This window comes from Phyllobates terribilis, unplaced genomic scaffold, assembly GCF_046119375.1.
Source record: "Phyllobates terribilis strain yellow unplaced genomic scaffold, ASM4611937v1 Scaffold_8__6_contigs__length_399053987, whole genome shotgun sequence".
Lineage (NCBI taxonomy): Eukaryota > Metazoa > Chordata > Amphibia > Anura > Dendrobatidae > Phyllobates > Phyllobates terribilis.
Window position 1 is genome coordinate 381811085 of NW_027362768.1, and position 18059 is coordinate 381829143.

Below are 18059 nucleotides of genomic sequence, written 5' to 3' on the forward strand. Positions count from 1 at the left end.
ACTATACCACTGATATAGGGGCACTGGGTTTAGTAGTGTTATGGGGGCACTGTACTGATAATAGGGGCACAGGGTTTAGTGGTGCTATGGGGGCACTGTACAGATAATATAGGGGCACAGGGTTTAGTAGTGTTATGGGGGCACTGTACTGATAATAGGGGCACAGGGTTTAGTGGTGCTATGGGGGCACTGTACAGATAATATAGGGGCACAGGGTTTAGTAGTGTTATGGGGGCACTATACCACTGATATAGGGGCACAGGGTTTAGCAGTGTTATGGGGGCACTGTACTGATAATATAGAGGCAGATGGTTTAGTAGTGTTATGGGGCACTACTGATAATAGGGGCACAGGGTTTAGTGGTGCTATGGGGGCACTGTACAGATAATATAGGGGCACAGGGTTTAGTAGTGTTATGGGGGCACTATACCACTGATATAGGGGCACAGAGTTTAGCAGTGTTATGGGGGCACTATACCACTGATATAGGGGCACAGGGTTTAGTAGTGTTATGGGGACACTATACCACTGATATAGGGGCACAGGGTTTAATAGTGTTATGGGGGCACTATACCACTGATATAGGGGCACAGAGTTTAGCAGTGTTATGGGGGCACTATACCACTGATATAGGGGCACAGGGTTTAGTAGTGTTATGGGGACACTATACCACTGATATAGGGGCACAGGGTTTAGCAGTGTTATGGGGGCACTATACCACTGATATAGGGGCACGGGGTTTCCTGTATATGTATTGCTCCATATTCTTTGTGGATTTTATACATATTTGTCTCTGGATTCTCCTTTGCTTCGGATATTAATGGAGGGGCGCAGGAACAAAAGACAAAAAGCCCCAGATTCAGGAGAAGGGCGAGATTTACACCGGGATGTGAAGAGTGACAGGTCCTCTGAAAAAAAATAATAGCAGCAAACCTTATAAAACGGAACCATAGCGCTGCTGACTGTCATCCGCCGATCCAGCGTGGAATCCCCGGAAGTCCTCCTGGTCTTTATATGTATAAGTATCTGGCATGTGACCGCTGCAGTCGATCAGTGCATTCACGTGCCGTAAAACTGTCATCATGACTCTAGTCAGAGTGGTGATAACTGTAAAGTACGACACGCGTGACTGCGGAGACCACTGATCGACTGCAGCGGTCACATGCTTGCTGCTTTGGGATGTGTTGCATCAGCAGATTACGGCCAAATTCACACGAGTGTGAGGAGGATTTGTGGTGCACAGAGGACGCGGACGTGTCCTGCTGCCTGTCCCCACTGCTCCTCTGTGGCTCGTTTGGCACAATCCAAGCCATCGGACTCTTGTCCCTGGAGATGAAGGGTTAACACTGCGAAACGCGGAAGATCAGTGAATTGTGCTATAGACCAAGGTCCTGTGCTCCGCGTGCAGTGCAGACCGCTCCGCAAAAGAGCGTATGGAGGAACTCCGCAAAAGAGCATATGGGGGAACTCCGCAAAAGAGCGTATGGGGGAACTCCGCAAAAGAGCGTATGGGGGAACTCCGCAAAATAGCGTATGGGGGAACTCCGCGAAGACTGAGGGAAATCCCTCAGAGGAGATTCCTAAGGATAATGGTAGATAGAAGATCTGCAAACTGATATGTGGGAGCTGTATGTGCACTATATGACGGTATTATTGGGGTACTGTATGGTATAGCATTACGGGCACTATATGACGGTATTATTGGGGCACTGTATGGTATAGTATTACGGGCACTATATGATGGTATTATTTGGGCACTGTATGGTATAGTATTATGGGCACTATATGACGGTATTATTTGCGCACTGTATGGTATAGTATTACGGGCACTATATGACGGTATTATTGGGGTACTGTATGGTATAGCATTACGGGCACTATATGACGGTATTATTGGGGTACTGTATGGTATAGCATTACAGGCACTATATGACGGTATTATTGGGGCACTGTATGGTATAGTATTACGGGCACTATATGATGGTATTATTTGGGCACTGTATGGTATAGTATTGGCACTATATGACGGTATTATTGGGGTACTGTATGGTATAGCATTACGGGCACTATATGACGGTATTATTGGGGTACTGTATGGTATAGCATTACAGGCACTATATGACGGTATTATTGGGGCACTGTATGGTATAGTATTACGGGCACTATATGATGGTATTATTTGGGCACTGTATGGTATAGTATTACGGGCACTATATGACGGTATTATTTGGGCACTGTATGGTATAGTATTACGGGCACTATATGACGGTATTATTTGGGCACTGTATGGTATAGTATTACGGGCACTATATGACTGTATTATTGGGGCACGGTATGGTATAGTTATATGTGCACTATATGACTGTATTATTGGGGCACTGTATGGTATAGTGATATGTGCACTATATGACTGTATTTTTGGGGCACTGTATGGTATAGTATTATGGGCACTATATGACTATTATTGGGGCACTGTATGGTATAGTATTATGGGCACTATATGACTATTATTGAGGCACTGTATGGTATAGTATTATGGGCACTATATGACGGTATTATTTGGGCACTGTATGGTATAGTATTATGGGCACTATATGACGGTATTATTTGGGCACTGTATGGTATAGTATTACGGGCACTATATGACGGTATTATTGGGGTACTGTATGGTATAGCATTACGGGCACTATATGACGGTATTATTGGAGCACTGTATGGTATAGTATTACGGGCACTATATGACGGTATTATTTGGGCACTGTATGGTATAGTATTACGGGCACTATATGACGGTATTATTGGGGTACTGTATGGTATAGTATTATGGGCACTATATGACTGTATTATTGGAGCACTGTATGGTATAGTTATATGTGCACTATATGACAGTATTATTGGAGCACTGTATGGTATAGTATTATGGGCACTATATGACCGTATTATTGGAGCACTATATGGTATAGTTATATGTGCACTATATGACGGTATTATTGGAGCACTGTATGGTATAGTATTATGGGCACTATATGACAGTATTATTGGGGCACTGTATGGTATAGTTATATGTGCACTATATGACGGTATTATTGGGGCACTATATGGTATAGTACTATGGGCACTATATGACTGTATTATTGGGGCACTGTATGGTATAGTATTATGGGCACTATATGACTGTATTATTGCAGCACTGTATGGTATAGTGATATGTGCACTATATGACAGTATTATTGGAGCACTGTATGGTATAGTTATATGTGTACTATATGACGGTATTATTGGAGCACTATATGGTATAGTTATATGTGCACTATATGACTGTATTATTGGGGCACTGTATAGTATAGTTATATGTGCACTATATGACTGTATTATTGGGGCACTGTATGGTATAGTTATATGTGTACTATATGACGGTATTATTGGAGCACTATATGGTATAGTTATATGTGCACTATATGACTATTATTGGAGCACTGTATGGTATAGTATTATGGGCACTATATGACAGTATTATTGGGGCACTGTATGGTATAGTATTATGGGCACTATATGACAGTATTATTGGGGCACTGTATGGTATAGTATTATGGGCAATATATGACAGTATTATTGGAACACTGTATAGTATAGTTATATGTGCAATATATGACAGTATTATTGGAGCACTGTATGGTATAGTTATGGCTGCACTATGACAATATTATTGGAGCACTATATGGTATAGTATTATGGGCAATATATGACAGTATTATTGGAGCACTGTATGTTATAGTTATAGCTGCACTATGACAGTATTATTGGAGCACTATATGGTATAGTATTATGGGCACTGTATAACTGTATTATTGGGGCACTGTATGGTATAGTATTATGGGCACTATATGACTGTATTATTGGGGCACTGTATGGTATAGTGATACTAGCTACTGACCCCTTTCTACGCCCGGTCGGCGAGCATTTTTATTGGTATATGGTCTCCCATCCTGTTATGTGCCCATCCTGGTATTTGTGCTGCCTCCATCCTGTTATGTGCTGTCCCCATCCTATCCTGGTATGCATGGTATCCCTCATCCCCAATCCTGGTATGCATGGCTCCCTCATCCCCAATCCTGGTATGCATGGTATCCCTCATCCCCAATCCTGGTATGTATGGCTCCCTCATCCCTATCCTGGTATGCATGGCACCCCTCATCCCCATCCTGGTATGTATGCCACCCCTCATCCCCATCCTGGTATGCATGCCACCCCTCATCCCTATCCTGGTATGCATGGCACCCCTCATCCCTATCCTGGTATGCATGGCACCCCTCATCCCCATCCTGGTATGCATGGCACCCCTCATCCCCATCCTGGTATGCATGGCAGCCCTCATCCCCATCCTGGTATGCATGGCACCCCTCATCCCTATCCTGGTGTGCATGGCACCCCTCATCCCCCAATCCTGGTATGCATGGCACCCCTCATCCCTATCCTGGTATGCATGACTCCCTCATCCCTATCCTGGTGTGCATGGCTCCCTCATCCCCCAATCCTGGTATGCATGGCACCCCTCATCCCCATTCCTGGTGTGCATGGCACCCCTCATCCCTCAATTCTGGTATGCATGGTACCCCTCATCCCTATGGTATGTATGGTACCCCTCATCCCCAATCTTGGTATGCATGGCACCCCTCATCCCCAATCCTGGTGTGCATGGCACCCCTCATCCCCAATCCTGGTATGCATGGCACCCCTCATCCCCAATCCTGGTATGCATGGCACCCCTCATCCCCAATCCTGGTATGCATGGCACCCCTCATCCCCAATCCTGGTATGCATGGCACCCCTCATCCCCAATCCTGGTATGCATGGCACCCCTCATCCCCAATCCTGGTATGCATGGCACCCCTCACCCCCCCCCCAATCCTGGTATGCATGGTACCCCTCATCCCCCAATCCTGGTATGCATGGCACCCCTCATCTCCCAACCCTGGTATGCATGGCACCCCTCATCCCCCCCAATCCTGGTATGCATGGTACCCCTCATCCCCCCAATCCTGGTATGCATGGTACCCCTCATCCCCCCAATCCTGGTATGTATAGCCCCCTCACCTCCCAATCCTGGTATGTGTGGCCCCCTCATCCCTATCATGCTGCACACACAGAAAAAAATAAACACTTATACTCACCTTTCTTCCCTGTGCTTCAGTGCTGCGGTGTCCTGTTCTGCTGGGGGAGGAGTGCGGCGCCGGAGTACGCTCGTGCCCATACTGCGCTGTCCGGTGCCATTTTGCTGAAGACACACTGCAAATGTGTCTTCAGTAAAAATGGCGCCGGATAGCGCTATGCGCATGCACCGATTCCGACATCTCACTCCTGCCCCGGTCTCCGGCGAGAAGAGAGGCGTCGCGGCAATGCTCCTCCTGGTCAGGTAAGTATGGCGCCGGAGATCACGGTATGCGTTCAGTGTCTACATATACCGTGATCTCCAGCGCCATACACTAATCTTACCTGTAACGGCTGGATGCGGTCTTCTGTCTGGAGCCAGATTGCGCAGGCGTTTCGCGCTTGCGCAGTCTATAGAGGCTTCGGACAGAGACACACATCTCCGGTTATATTATAGATGTGCACTATATGACTGTATCATTGGAGCACTGTATGGTATAGTTACATCTGCACTATATGAAAAAATGAGAGAAAAAGAAAAGCGACAACAAAGCCCCAAATAAGCATAGAAAAAAATATAATTTTATTAAATACACATGTCAAAAAATGATACATTAAGGAGCTTAAAGGCACAGAGTGCCACATATGTAGTTAAAAAACCAAGGACACCAAAAAGCCCCCACAATAACCCAATGTAAACAACAATTAGGGGTGTATATTAATAGCACCACAAATACATACATCAGTAACAACACCAGAAAGGGACAATTCCCAAATATCTGATAGTATACAAAGGAGGGTAAGTAGAGCCTATAGGGAATGAAAGGCAAAATATATAGGTAAACAGCCAATAGTTACCCAAATTGCAAGTACCGATGGTGGGTCAAATAGGGGGAAGAAAGGGGGGGCCTAATGGTGTCACCCCTATGCGCGTTTCGGCAGGCCTTCGTCAGGAGGCATGGAGGTAAAGAGCACTGAGGCCTCTTAAATAGCCGATCCAATGATTAACAAATGGTGCACAGCTGCTGGGAACGTGTGTATGTGTGCCCAAGGACCTTAATGACGCTTCTCGCGTCATAGTGGGCGGGGCGAGCCGCGGCGTCCGCATCATGTGACACCCACGTGACAGTCAGCTGACTGGCCGGCAGGTCCTCACAGAGATGCAGAGAGCTGCGGCGCGCGCCGCCAGCATGACACGGAAGCGTTCACGGTCGCTAGGCAACCCAGCAAGAAATAGATAAGTGTGTGGGATGGCAAGGCCTACACATGATAGGCAGCATGTGGAACCAAGCCAGCAGACACACACATGGAGTAAGGAACAAGGCAGTGAGCCAAGAGAAAAAGGAACAGAAATGTGCATAATAGCAGGTTCACACCCACCAAATGATCATGGCAAAAAAAACCCTTCCCCGAGTGGGTTGATAGTGGCTACGGACCAAAAGGTCTCGAAGATTTCTAGACCTCCTAATGGTAATGTTGGGAGAAGGGGGTATAAATTTGGAAATAATAGGATCAGTTTGTAAGATCGGCCAAGCCTTGGTATGGCAGGAACGCATACGGGCAAATTGGGAGTGATATTGTGTGATAAATCTCACATGATTCTTCTGATTAACCTTAGCTGTATTTTTGAAAAGTAAATCATGTCGTTTAGACCATAATGCCGGGTTGAACGCCTTTTTAACAGAGCGCCTACTGTAGCCTCTCTTGAGAAACCGTATCTTGAGATCATTAGCTTGCTTAATAAATTCCCGATCGTCGGAACAAATTCGACGTAATCTGAGAAACTGACCAATAGGTACTGAACGAATCATGTACCTTGGGTGTGCTGAAGAGGCATGTAGTAGGCAGTTGGTGGCTGTGGTTTTCCTGAAGATACTAGTCTGCAGGAATTCACACTCATCTTTATGAATGGTAACATCCAAGAACGTGATTTTATTTTTGTCGCATTGAAATGTAATAAATATATTGAGATCGTTTAGATTGAGGAACTGCATGAAAGATTGAAGTTGTTCCTCAGTTCCCTGCCAAACGAACAGTATGTCATCAATGTACCGCATCCAAAAAGGGATGCGGTCCATTGATGACAGCTGATCGTGTAGGGCAAGGTCCCTCTCCCACAGCCCCAGGAATAAATTAGCGTAAGCCGGTGCAAAGGAGGCCCCCATGGCCGTTCCCTGGAGCTGGAGGTAGAAGGAACCTTTGAAAATAAAAAAATTATGTGTGAGTGAGAACTCGAGGAGCTCAAGAATAAATAGTACAATATCAGCCGGCAAATTAGAATTAGTGAGGAAGAAGTGAGTGGCCTTGATGCCATCTGTATGTTTAATACTTGTATATAGTGACTCGACGTCACCTGTCACTAACAGCATATCCTCACTAAGGCTAAGACCATCCACCTTTTTAAGCAGATCCCCAGTATCCAGCAGGAACGAGGGCAAAGTCTCCACTAATGGTTGAAGTTTGGATTCGATCCATGAGTTCACATTTTCGAGGAAACCACCCGTGCCAGATATGATAGGGCGCCCAGGTGGTGTCTCCATATTCGGATCAAATCCAAACTTCAACCATTAGTGGAGACTTTGCCCTCGTTCCTGCTGGATACTGGGGATCTGCTTAAAAAGGTGGATGGTCTTAGCCTTAGTGAGGATATGCTGTTAGTGACAGGTGACGTCGAGTCACTATATACAAGTATTAAACATACAGATGGCATCAAGGCCACTCACTTCTTCCTCACTAATTCTAATTTGCCGGCTGATATTGTACTATTTATTCTTGAGCTCCTCGAGTTCTCACTCACACATAATTTTTTTATTTTCAAAGGTTCCTTCTACCTCCAGCTCCAGGGAACGGCCATGGGGGCCTCCTTTGCACCGGCTTACGCTAATTTATTCCTGGGGCTGTGGGAGAGGGACCTTGCCCTACACGATCAGCTGTCATCAATGGACCGCATCCCTTTTTGGATGCGGTACATTGATGACATACTGTTCGTTTGGCAGGGAACTGAGGAACAACTTCAATCTTTCATGCAGTTCCTCAATCTAAACGATCTCAATATATTTATTACATTTCAATGCGACAAAAATAAAATCACGTTCTTGGATGTTACCATTCATAAAGATGAGTGTGAATTCCTGCAGACTAGTATCTTCAGGAAAACCACAGCCACCAACTGCCTACTACATGCCTCTTCAGCACACCCAAGGTACATGATTCGTTCAGTACCTATTGGTCAGTTTCTCAGATTACGTCGAATTTGTTCCGACGATCGGGAATTTATTAAGCAAGCTAATGATCTCAAGATACGGTTTCTCAAGAGAGGCTACAGTAGGCGCTCTGTTAAAAAGGCGTTCAACCCGGCATTATGGTCTAAACGACATGATTTACTTTTCAAAAATACAGCTAAGGTTAATCAGAAGAATCATGTGAGATTTATCACACAATATCACTCCCAATTTGCCCGTATGCGTTCCTGCCATACCAAGGCTTGGCCGATCTTACAAACTGATCCTATTATTTCCAAATTTATACCCCCTTCTCCCAACATTACCATTAGGAGGTCTAGAAATCTTCGAGACCTTTTGGTCCGTAGCCACTATCAACCCACTCGGGGAAGGGTTTTTATTGACGGGTCTGGTCCTGCGCCTGGATGCAGGCCGTGCGGCCGCTGCATTGCTTGCCCTAACATTGAACATGCTACCCAATTCTTTAATTCATCTCATACAAGGACATATGACATACGTAAGTCGATCAACTGTATGTCAAGATACGTGATCTACTTTGCCACCTGTCCTTGTGGCCTTATATATGTGGGACTCACCTCCCGCCAACTTAAAATTCGAGTTCGCGAGCATGTTCTGGGCATTCAGTCTGCGGCAGGTCGCGCGGATGCTTCCACTCTCAGGACCATCCCCCGTCACTTCAAACTTCATCACAATTGTGATAGTTCGAGGTTGAGAGTTCGGGGTATAGACTTTCTTCCTTCCACCATTCGTGGTGGTAAAATGAGCCAACGGCTGGCCCAATTGGAGGCCCGCTGGATATGGCAATTAGATACTGTACATCCCAAGGGCTTGAACGAGTCCCTTAGCTTTGTTCCCTTTTTGTGATTGTCTCCTGGTTGTGGTCATCCTCTTATAACCTCACCTGTGTCGCAATTTATGTGCTATGTGTTACTAATTTGTTCCACATTTTTATTCATTTTTTAGATATTTTTATCCCATCTATTCACGTGGTCAACACACTGTGGTCTCCATTCTAGCCTCCTTATTTGGTTCAAAACTCCACACCTGCTGCTCCTCAATTCATGTTTCCTAGGCGGATCCTTCCTCTTGTCAGCTATGTTAGCTGTTACATAACTTTTTTTTTGTGTTTGTGTATATTACGGATATGTTGATTTCATCATCCTACTCTATGTATGGCTGCTATGTAGATTTATCTTTGATAATTCTGTGGGCCACTTTGCCCTAATTATGACAATTCTGTCTGGATAATGCTATTTACATTGGTCCTTGATATAATATTTATATACTACTGTTACTATATCTATATATCTGATTGTAAAATATAAGAAGGGTTTTTTTGCCATGATCATTTGGTGGGTGTGAACCTGCTATTATGCACATTTCTGTTCCTTTTTCTCTTGGCTCACTGCCTTGTTCCTTACTCCATGTGTGTGTCTGCTGGCTTGGTTCCACATGCTGCCTATCATGTGTAGGCCTTGCCATCCCACACACTTATCTATTTCTTGCTGGGTTGCCTAGCGACCGTGAACGCTTCCGTGTCATGCTGGCGGCGCGCGCCGCAGCTCTCTGCATCTCTGTGAGGACCTGCCGGCCAGTCAGCTGACTGTCACGTGGGTGTCACATGATGCGGACGCCGCGGCTCGCCCCGCCCACTATGACGCGAGAAGCGTCATTAAGGTCCTTGGGCACACATACACACGTTCCCAGCAGCTGTGCACCATTTGTTAATCATTGGATCGGCTATTTAAGAGGCCTCAGTGCTCTTTACCTCCATGCCCCCTGACGAAGGCCTGCCGAAACGCGCATAGGGGTGACACCATTAGGCCCCCCCTTTCTTCCCCCTATTTGACCCACCATCGGTACTTGCAATTTGGGTAACTAATGGCTGTTTACCTATATATTTTGCCTTTCATTCCCTATAGGCTCTACTTACCCTCCTTTGTATACTATCAGATATTTGGGAATTGTCCCTTTCTGGTGTTGTTACTGATGTATGTATTTGTGGTGCTATTAATATACACCCCTAATTGTTGTTTACATTGGGTTATTGTGGGGGCTTTTTGGTGTCCTTGGTTTTTTAACTACATATGTGGCACTCTGTGCCTTTAAGCTCCTTAATGTATCATTTTTTGACATGTGTATTTAATAAAATTATATTTTTTCTATGCTTATTTGGGGCTTTGTTGTCGCTTTTCTTTTTCTCTCATTTTTTCATGTTTCTTTGCGATGCCCCTTGTACTCATATAATTATATCCCTATGTCTGCATATTAGCATTCTATGATTGACATTATTATGCGGGCGTTTCTGTGGTATATTTTCTGTATCATGTGCACTATATGACTGTATCATTGGAGCACTGTATGGTATAGTTATATGTGCACTATATGACTGTATCATTGGAGCACTGTATGGTATAGTTACATGTGCACTATATGACTGTATCATTGGAGCACTGTATGGTATAGTTACATGTGCACTATATGACTGTATCATTGGAGCACTGTATGGTATAGTTACATCTGCACTATATGACGGTATCATTGGAGCACTGTATGGTATAGTTGCACGTGCACTATATGACTGTATTATTGTACCACCATATGGCATTACTATTGTGTACGGATTATGTGGACACTGTATTGTACAGCATAATAGGGTGGCAATAACAGAAGAAACATAGAGACAAGTGACACCGTCCGAGGGCTCTGACAATCTGTTTATCATGGTGGGGAGGGGACATAATGGCATTTAGTAACTATCAGTTGTATCATAATTCGCTCAGGCTGATTTCATTGCTTGATACTATTATGTTGGATTCTGTTCTGACAAAATACCCTATGCGCTCAAAGGAAAAATGGGTGGGTGTGATGGGTCCTATCGAAGAAAACCATTAGCTAGAAATTTTGGGAAAGAGTTTCACAATTGTCCCTAAGCGAATCCCACAGGCTGTCCCAAATATATGTGCTGCATCAGGTGTATAGGATGCCTCAATTCTTATAGAATATTGGATTCCGGTCAAGTCCTAATTGTCCTAGAATCAAAATTCACTCTGCAGATACAATACACATGATGTGGACTTGCCCAATTTGATGTCCCTGTGGAGGGAGTAGTAGCAATCATTAACAGAGTTTATTCAAGTAATGTAGAATTTTCACCCCTCGTGAACACTGGGATATGGTGAAGATCTGAATACTGATGAACATGGCAGGACAGCAGAGCCACGCATGCTTTATATGGCGAGGAAATGAATAGCCCAGAAGTGGATGTTAGACCTGGTAGCCACAAGGCCAGAATTTATAAAGAAAATTAATTGTTTGGTAAACTTGGAAAAGGTACCGTATGTATCTAAAAAGAGGAGTGATCGCTAGATTTGAGTAACTATGGGATCAGCGGATTGATGGCTCCGGATTTGCATCCGTTTATGTCTTTTTTTGAATACTATGTTTAACTATTATTACAAAGGGCCACGTATGATGCTGTAAACTGGATTTCTCTGACATTATTATGAAATGTTAAAGCCTAAGATGACTGTTGTTAACACGATCCGACATCTAATTATTTACCCATGAAAAAAATGTCTTTATTCTGCAGAACAAAGGAACATAATGTAACAATCTCATATTGTATGTGGGTTGTAGGTTGGGGGTGGGGATAGAGGACCGTGTTCCTCCAATTTTTGTAATGTTGTTGTTTAAAAAGTTTTTCAAACTAAATAAAAACTTTTGATTTAAAAAAAAACAAAAAAAACTATAGGCTGTATGTCAGGACAGATGTCATAGTGAACGAAAAATAATAAAAATAGTGGACCATGGAGGGAATTGCAGTCCAGGAGTTGTGATCTGCTGTTTTGGCTCAAATATTAATAAAAGGAAAGACGACAACATTGAATAAAAAGAAAATCTCACATTCCAGATGTGTGAACCAGTTTCCTGTATCTTGGACTGAAACAGCAGCGCCGGTCATGGGAAGATGCCAGCGACCGCGCTCAGAATAAATGTTCCAGCACCATCTGGGAAAGGCTCAGAAATTATTCAGATTCTGAAAAACCTGCAAGAGGCCATCTACAGCCTGCATCATCAATCCCAAACCTGTGGAAAAAGGCTACACTGTCTGGGTTATAGATTGGGCCGAGTTATACCGGTCGGAGTGGATGATCGTCCTCAGACTGTGCGATAAAATCTTCTTGTTATAGTTCACATCATTATAATATGGGGCAGAAACAGCTGAAAAAATAAAAAACATCAACGCGTTTCAAACTCCCTCAAATTTTCTTAGGCCCTGTTCATACTGAGTGCGTCTGAGTCCCCAGAAATATGATCTGCTTCGTTCTTAACAAACGGACAGCATCAAATGAAGTCCATTAGAATTCCGTTTGTGTCATTGTATTCTATAGCCACATCGTTTGTCTGAATCATGTTTTTTTTTTGGGGGGGGGGGGGGGGGGATTCATATGGAATTCTGGGACGCACTGCAGAGACGCAGTGTGAACAGGGTCTTCGTCATGAAGACTCTACTACAGATAAATCTATTTGTCTCTGCATTGTATGGTTAAATAGGCAGTGTATGATATGGTTATATCTGCGCTACATGGCTGAATTATTTGGATACTGTTTAATTATATGTGCACAGTATGATTATATGGGCACTAAATAATATGACTGTATTATTGTAGCAGTGTATGGTATGGCTGTATGGGCACTAAATAATATGGCTGTTATTGTAGCTGTGTATGGTATGGCTGTATAGGCACTAAATAATATGGCTGTATTATTATAGCAGTGTATGGTATGGCTGTATGGGCACTAAATAATATGACTGTATTATTGTAGCAGTGTATGGTATGGCTGTATGGGCACTAAATAATATGACTGTATTATTGTAGCAGTGTATGGTATGGCTATATGTGCACTAAATAATATCGCTGTTATTGTAGCTGTGTATGGTACGGCTATATGTGCACTAAATAATATGACTGTATTATTGTAGCAGTGTATGGTATGGCTGTATGGGCACTAAATAATATGACTGTATTATTGTAGCAGTGTATGGTATGGCTATATGTGCACTAAATAATATGGCTGTTATTGTAGCTGTGTATGGTATGGCTGTATGGGCACTAAATAATATGGCTGTATTATTGTAGCAGTGTATGGTATGGCTGTATGGGCACTAAATAATATGGCTGTATTATTGTAGCAGTGTATGGTATGGCTATATGTGCACTAAATAATATGACTGTATTATTGTAGCAGTGTATGGTATGGCTGTATGGGCACTAAATAATATGACTGTATTATTGTAGCAGTGTATGGTATGGCTATATGTGCACTAAATAATATGGCTGTTATTGTAGCTGTGTATGGTATGGCTGTATGGGCACTAAATAATATGGCTGTATTATTGTAGCAGTGTATGGTATGGCAGTATGGGCACTAAATAATATGACTGTATTATTGTAGCAGTGTATGGTACGGCTATATGTGCACTAAATAATATGACTGTATTATTGTAGCAGTGTATGGTATGGCTGTATGGGCACTAAATAATATGACTGTATTATTGTAGCAGTGTATGGTATGGCTGTATAGGCACTAAATAATATGACTGTATTATTGTAGCAGTGTATGGTATGGCTGTATGGGCACTAAATAATATGACTGTATTATTGTAGCAGTGTATGGTATGGGTGTATGGGCACTAAATAATATGGCTGTATTATTGTAGCAGTGTATGGTATGGCTGCATGGGCACTAAATAATATGGCTGTATTATTGTAGCAGTGTATGGTATGGCTGTATAGGCACTAAATAATATGACTGTATTATTGTAGCAGTGTATGGTATGGCTGTATGGGCACTAAATAATATGACTGTATTATTGTAGCAGTGTATGGTATGGGTGTATGGGCACTAAATAATATGGCTGTATTATTGTAGCAGTGTATGGTATGGCTGCATGGGCACTAAATAATATGGCTGTATTATTGTAGCAGTGTATGGTATGGCTGCATGGGCACTAAATAATATGGCTGTATTATTGTAGCAGTGTATGGTATGGCTGTATAGGCACTAAATAATATGACTGTATTATTGTAGCAGTGTATGGTATGGCTGTATGGGCACTAAATAATATGACTGTATTATTGTAGCAGTGTATGGTATGGCTGTATGGGCACTAAATAATATGGCTGTTATTGTAGCTGTGTATGGTATGGCAGTAAGGGCACTAAATAATATGGCTGTATTATTGTAGCAGTGTATGGTATGGCTGTATAGGCACTAAATAATATGACTGTATTATTGTACCAGTGTATGGTATGGCTGTATGGGCACTAAATAATATGACTGTATTATTGTAGCAGTGTATGGTATGGCTGTATAGGCACTAAATAATATGACTGTATTATTGTAGCAGTGTATGGTATGGCTGTATGGGCACTAAATAATATGACTGTATTATTGTAGCAGTGTATGGTATGGGTGTATGGGCACTAAATAATATGGCTGTATTATTGTAGCAGTGTATGGTATGGCTGCATGGGCACTAAATAATATGGCTGTATTATTGTAGCAGTGTATGGTATGGCTGTATGGGCACTAAATAATATGGCTGTATTATTGTAGCAGTGTATGGTATGGCTGTATGTGCACTAAATAATATGACTGTATTATTGTAGCAGTGTATGGTATGGCTGTATGGGCACTAAATAATATGACTGTATTATTGTAGCAGTGTATGGTATGGCTGTATAGGCACTAAATAATATGACTGTATTATTGTAGCAGTGTATGGTATGGCTATATGGGCACTAAATAATATGACTGTATTATTGTAGCAGTGTATGGTATGGCTGTATAGGCACTAAATAATATGACTGTATTATTGTAGCAGTGTATGGTATGGCTGTATGGGCACTAAATAATATGGCTGTATTATTGTAGCAGTGTATGGTATGGCTGTATGGGCACTAAATAATATGACTGTATTATTGTAGCAGTGTATGGTATGGCTGTATGGGCACTAAATAATATTATTGTAGCAGTGTATGGTATGGCTGTATAGGCACTAAATAATATGACTGTATTATTGTAGCAGTGTATGGTATGGCTGTATGGGCACTAAATAATATCGCTGTTATTGTAGCTGTGTATGGTATGGCTGTATGGGCACTAAATAATATGACTGTATTATTGTAGCAGTGTATGGTATGGCTGTATAGGCACTAAATAATATGACTGTATTATTGTAGCAGTGTATGGTATGGCAGTATGGGCACTAAATAATATGGCTGTATTATTGTAGCAGTGTATGGTATGGCTGTATGGGCACTAAATAATATTATTGTAGCAGTGTATGGTATGGCTGTATAGGCACTAAATAATATGACTGTATTATTGTAGCAGTGTATGGTACGGCTATATGTGCACTAAATAATATGACTGTATTATTGTAGCAGTGTATGGTATGGCTGTAAGGGCACTAAATAATATGACTGTATTATTGTAGCAGTGTATGGTATGGCTGTATAGGCACTAAATAATATGACTGTATTATTGTAGCAGTGTATGGTACGGCTATATGTGCACTAAATAATATGACTGTATTATTGTAGCAGTGTATGGTATGGCTGTAAGGGCACTAAATAATATGACTGTATTATTGTAGCAGTGTATGGTATGGCTGTAAGGGCACTAAATAATATGGCTGTATTATTGTAGCAGTGTATGGTATGGCTGTATAGGCACTATATAATATGACTGTATTATTGTAGCAGTGTATGGTATGGCTATATGGGCACTAAATAATATGACTGTATTATTGTAGCAGTGTATGGTATGGCTATATGTGCACTAAATAATATCGCTGTTATTGTAGCAGTGTATGGTATGGCTGTATGGGCACTAAATAATATTATTGTAGCAGTGTATGGTATGGCTGTATAGGCACTAAATAATATGGCTGTATTATTGTAGCAGTGTATGGTATGGCTGTATGGGCACTAAATAATATTATTGTAGCAGTGTATGGTATGGCTGTATAGGCACTACATAATATGACTGTATTATTGTAGCAGTGTATGGTATGGCTATATGTGCACTAAATAATATCGCTGTTATTGTAGCTGTGTATGGTATGGCTGTATGGGCACTAAATAATATGACTGTATTATTGTAGCAGTGTATGGTATGGCTGTAAGGGCACTAAATAATATGACTGTATTATTGTAGCAGTGTATGGTATGGCTGCATAGGCACTAAATAATATGGCTGTATTATTGTAGCAGTGTATGGTATGTCTATATATGCACTAAATAATATGGCTGTATTATTGTAGCAGTGTATGGTATGGCTGTATGGGCACTAAATAATATGACTGTATTATTGTAGCAGTGTATGGTATGGCTGTATGGGCACTAAATAATATGACTGTATTATTGTAGCAGTGTATGGTATGGCTGCATAGGCACTAAATAATATGGCTGTATTATTGTAGCAGTGTATGGTATGTCTATATATGCACTAAATAATATGGCTGTATTATTGTAGCAGTGTATGGTATGGCTGTATAGGCACTAAATAATATGGCTGTATTATTGTAGCAGTGTATGGTATGGCTGCATGGGCACTAAATAATATGGCTGTATTATTGTAGCAGTGTATGGTATGGCTGTATAGGTACTAAATAATATGACTGTATTATTGTAGCAGTGTATGGTATGGCTGTATAGGCACTAAATAATATGACTGTATTATTGTAGCAGTGTATGGTATGGCTGTATAGGCACTAAATAATATGGCTGTATTATTGTAGCAGTGTATGGTATGGCTGTATAGGTACTAAATAATATGACTGTATTATTGTAGCAGTGTATGGTATGGCTGTATGGGCACTAAATAATATGGCTGTATTATTGTAGCAGTGTATGGTATGGCTGTATAGGCACTAAATAATATGGCTGTATTATTGTAGCAGTGTATGGTATGGCTGTATGGGCACTATATAATATGACTGTATTATTGTAGCAGTGTATGGTATGGCTATATGGGCACTAAATAATATGGCTGTATTATTGTAGCAGTGTATGGTATGGCTATATGGGCACTAAATAATATGGCTGTATTATTGTAGCAGTGTATGGTATGGCTGTATGGGCACTAAATAATATGGCTGTATTATTGTAGCAGTGTATGGTATGGCTATATGTGCACTAAATAATATGGCTGTATTATTGTAGCAGTGTATGGTATGGCTATATGGGCACTAAATAATATTGCTGTATTATTGTAGCAGTGTATGGTATGGCTGTATAGGTACTAAATAATATGACTGTATTATTGTAGCAGTGTATGGTATGGCTGTATGGGCACTAAATAATATGGCTGTATTATTGTAGCAGTGTATGGTATGGCTGTATAGGTACTAAATAATATGGCTGTATTATTGTAGCAGTGTATGGTATGGCTGTATGGGCACTAAATAATATGGCTGTATTATTGTAGCAGTGTATGGTATGGCTATATGGGCACTAAATAATATGGCTGTATTATTGTAGCAGTGTATGGTATGGCTATATGTGCACTAAATAATATGACTGTATAATTGTAGCAGTGTATGGTATGGCTGTATAGGTACTAAATAATATGACTGTATTATTGTAGCAGTGTATG

At 41.7% G+C, this 18059-nt stretch overlaps 1 protein-coding gene across 8 annotated transcripts in view; it reads left to right on the forward strand.

Annotated features, from left to right (window-relative positions):
- IL5RA (interleukin 5 receptor subunit alpha) overlaps nucleotides 1-18059 on the forward strand; it is a 230539-nt gene that overhangs the window by 43124 nt on the left and 169356 nt on the right. The window contains exon 1 of one of the 8 annotated variants that reach the window (XM_073645050.1): nucleotides 11539-11723. The exons of the other annotated variants lie outside the window; for them this stretch is intronic. Coding sequence (XP_073501151.1) covers nucleotides 11655-11723 — 69 coding nt within the window. The 5' untranslated portion in view covers nucleotides 11539-11654. Of the gene's footprint in view, nucleotides 1-11538; nucleotides 11724-18059 lie in introns of those variants that run through there. 8 annotated transcript variants of the gene reach the window in all.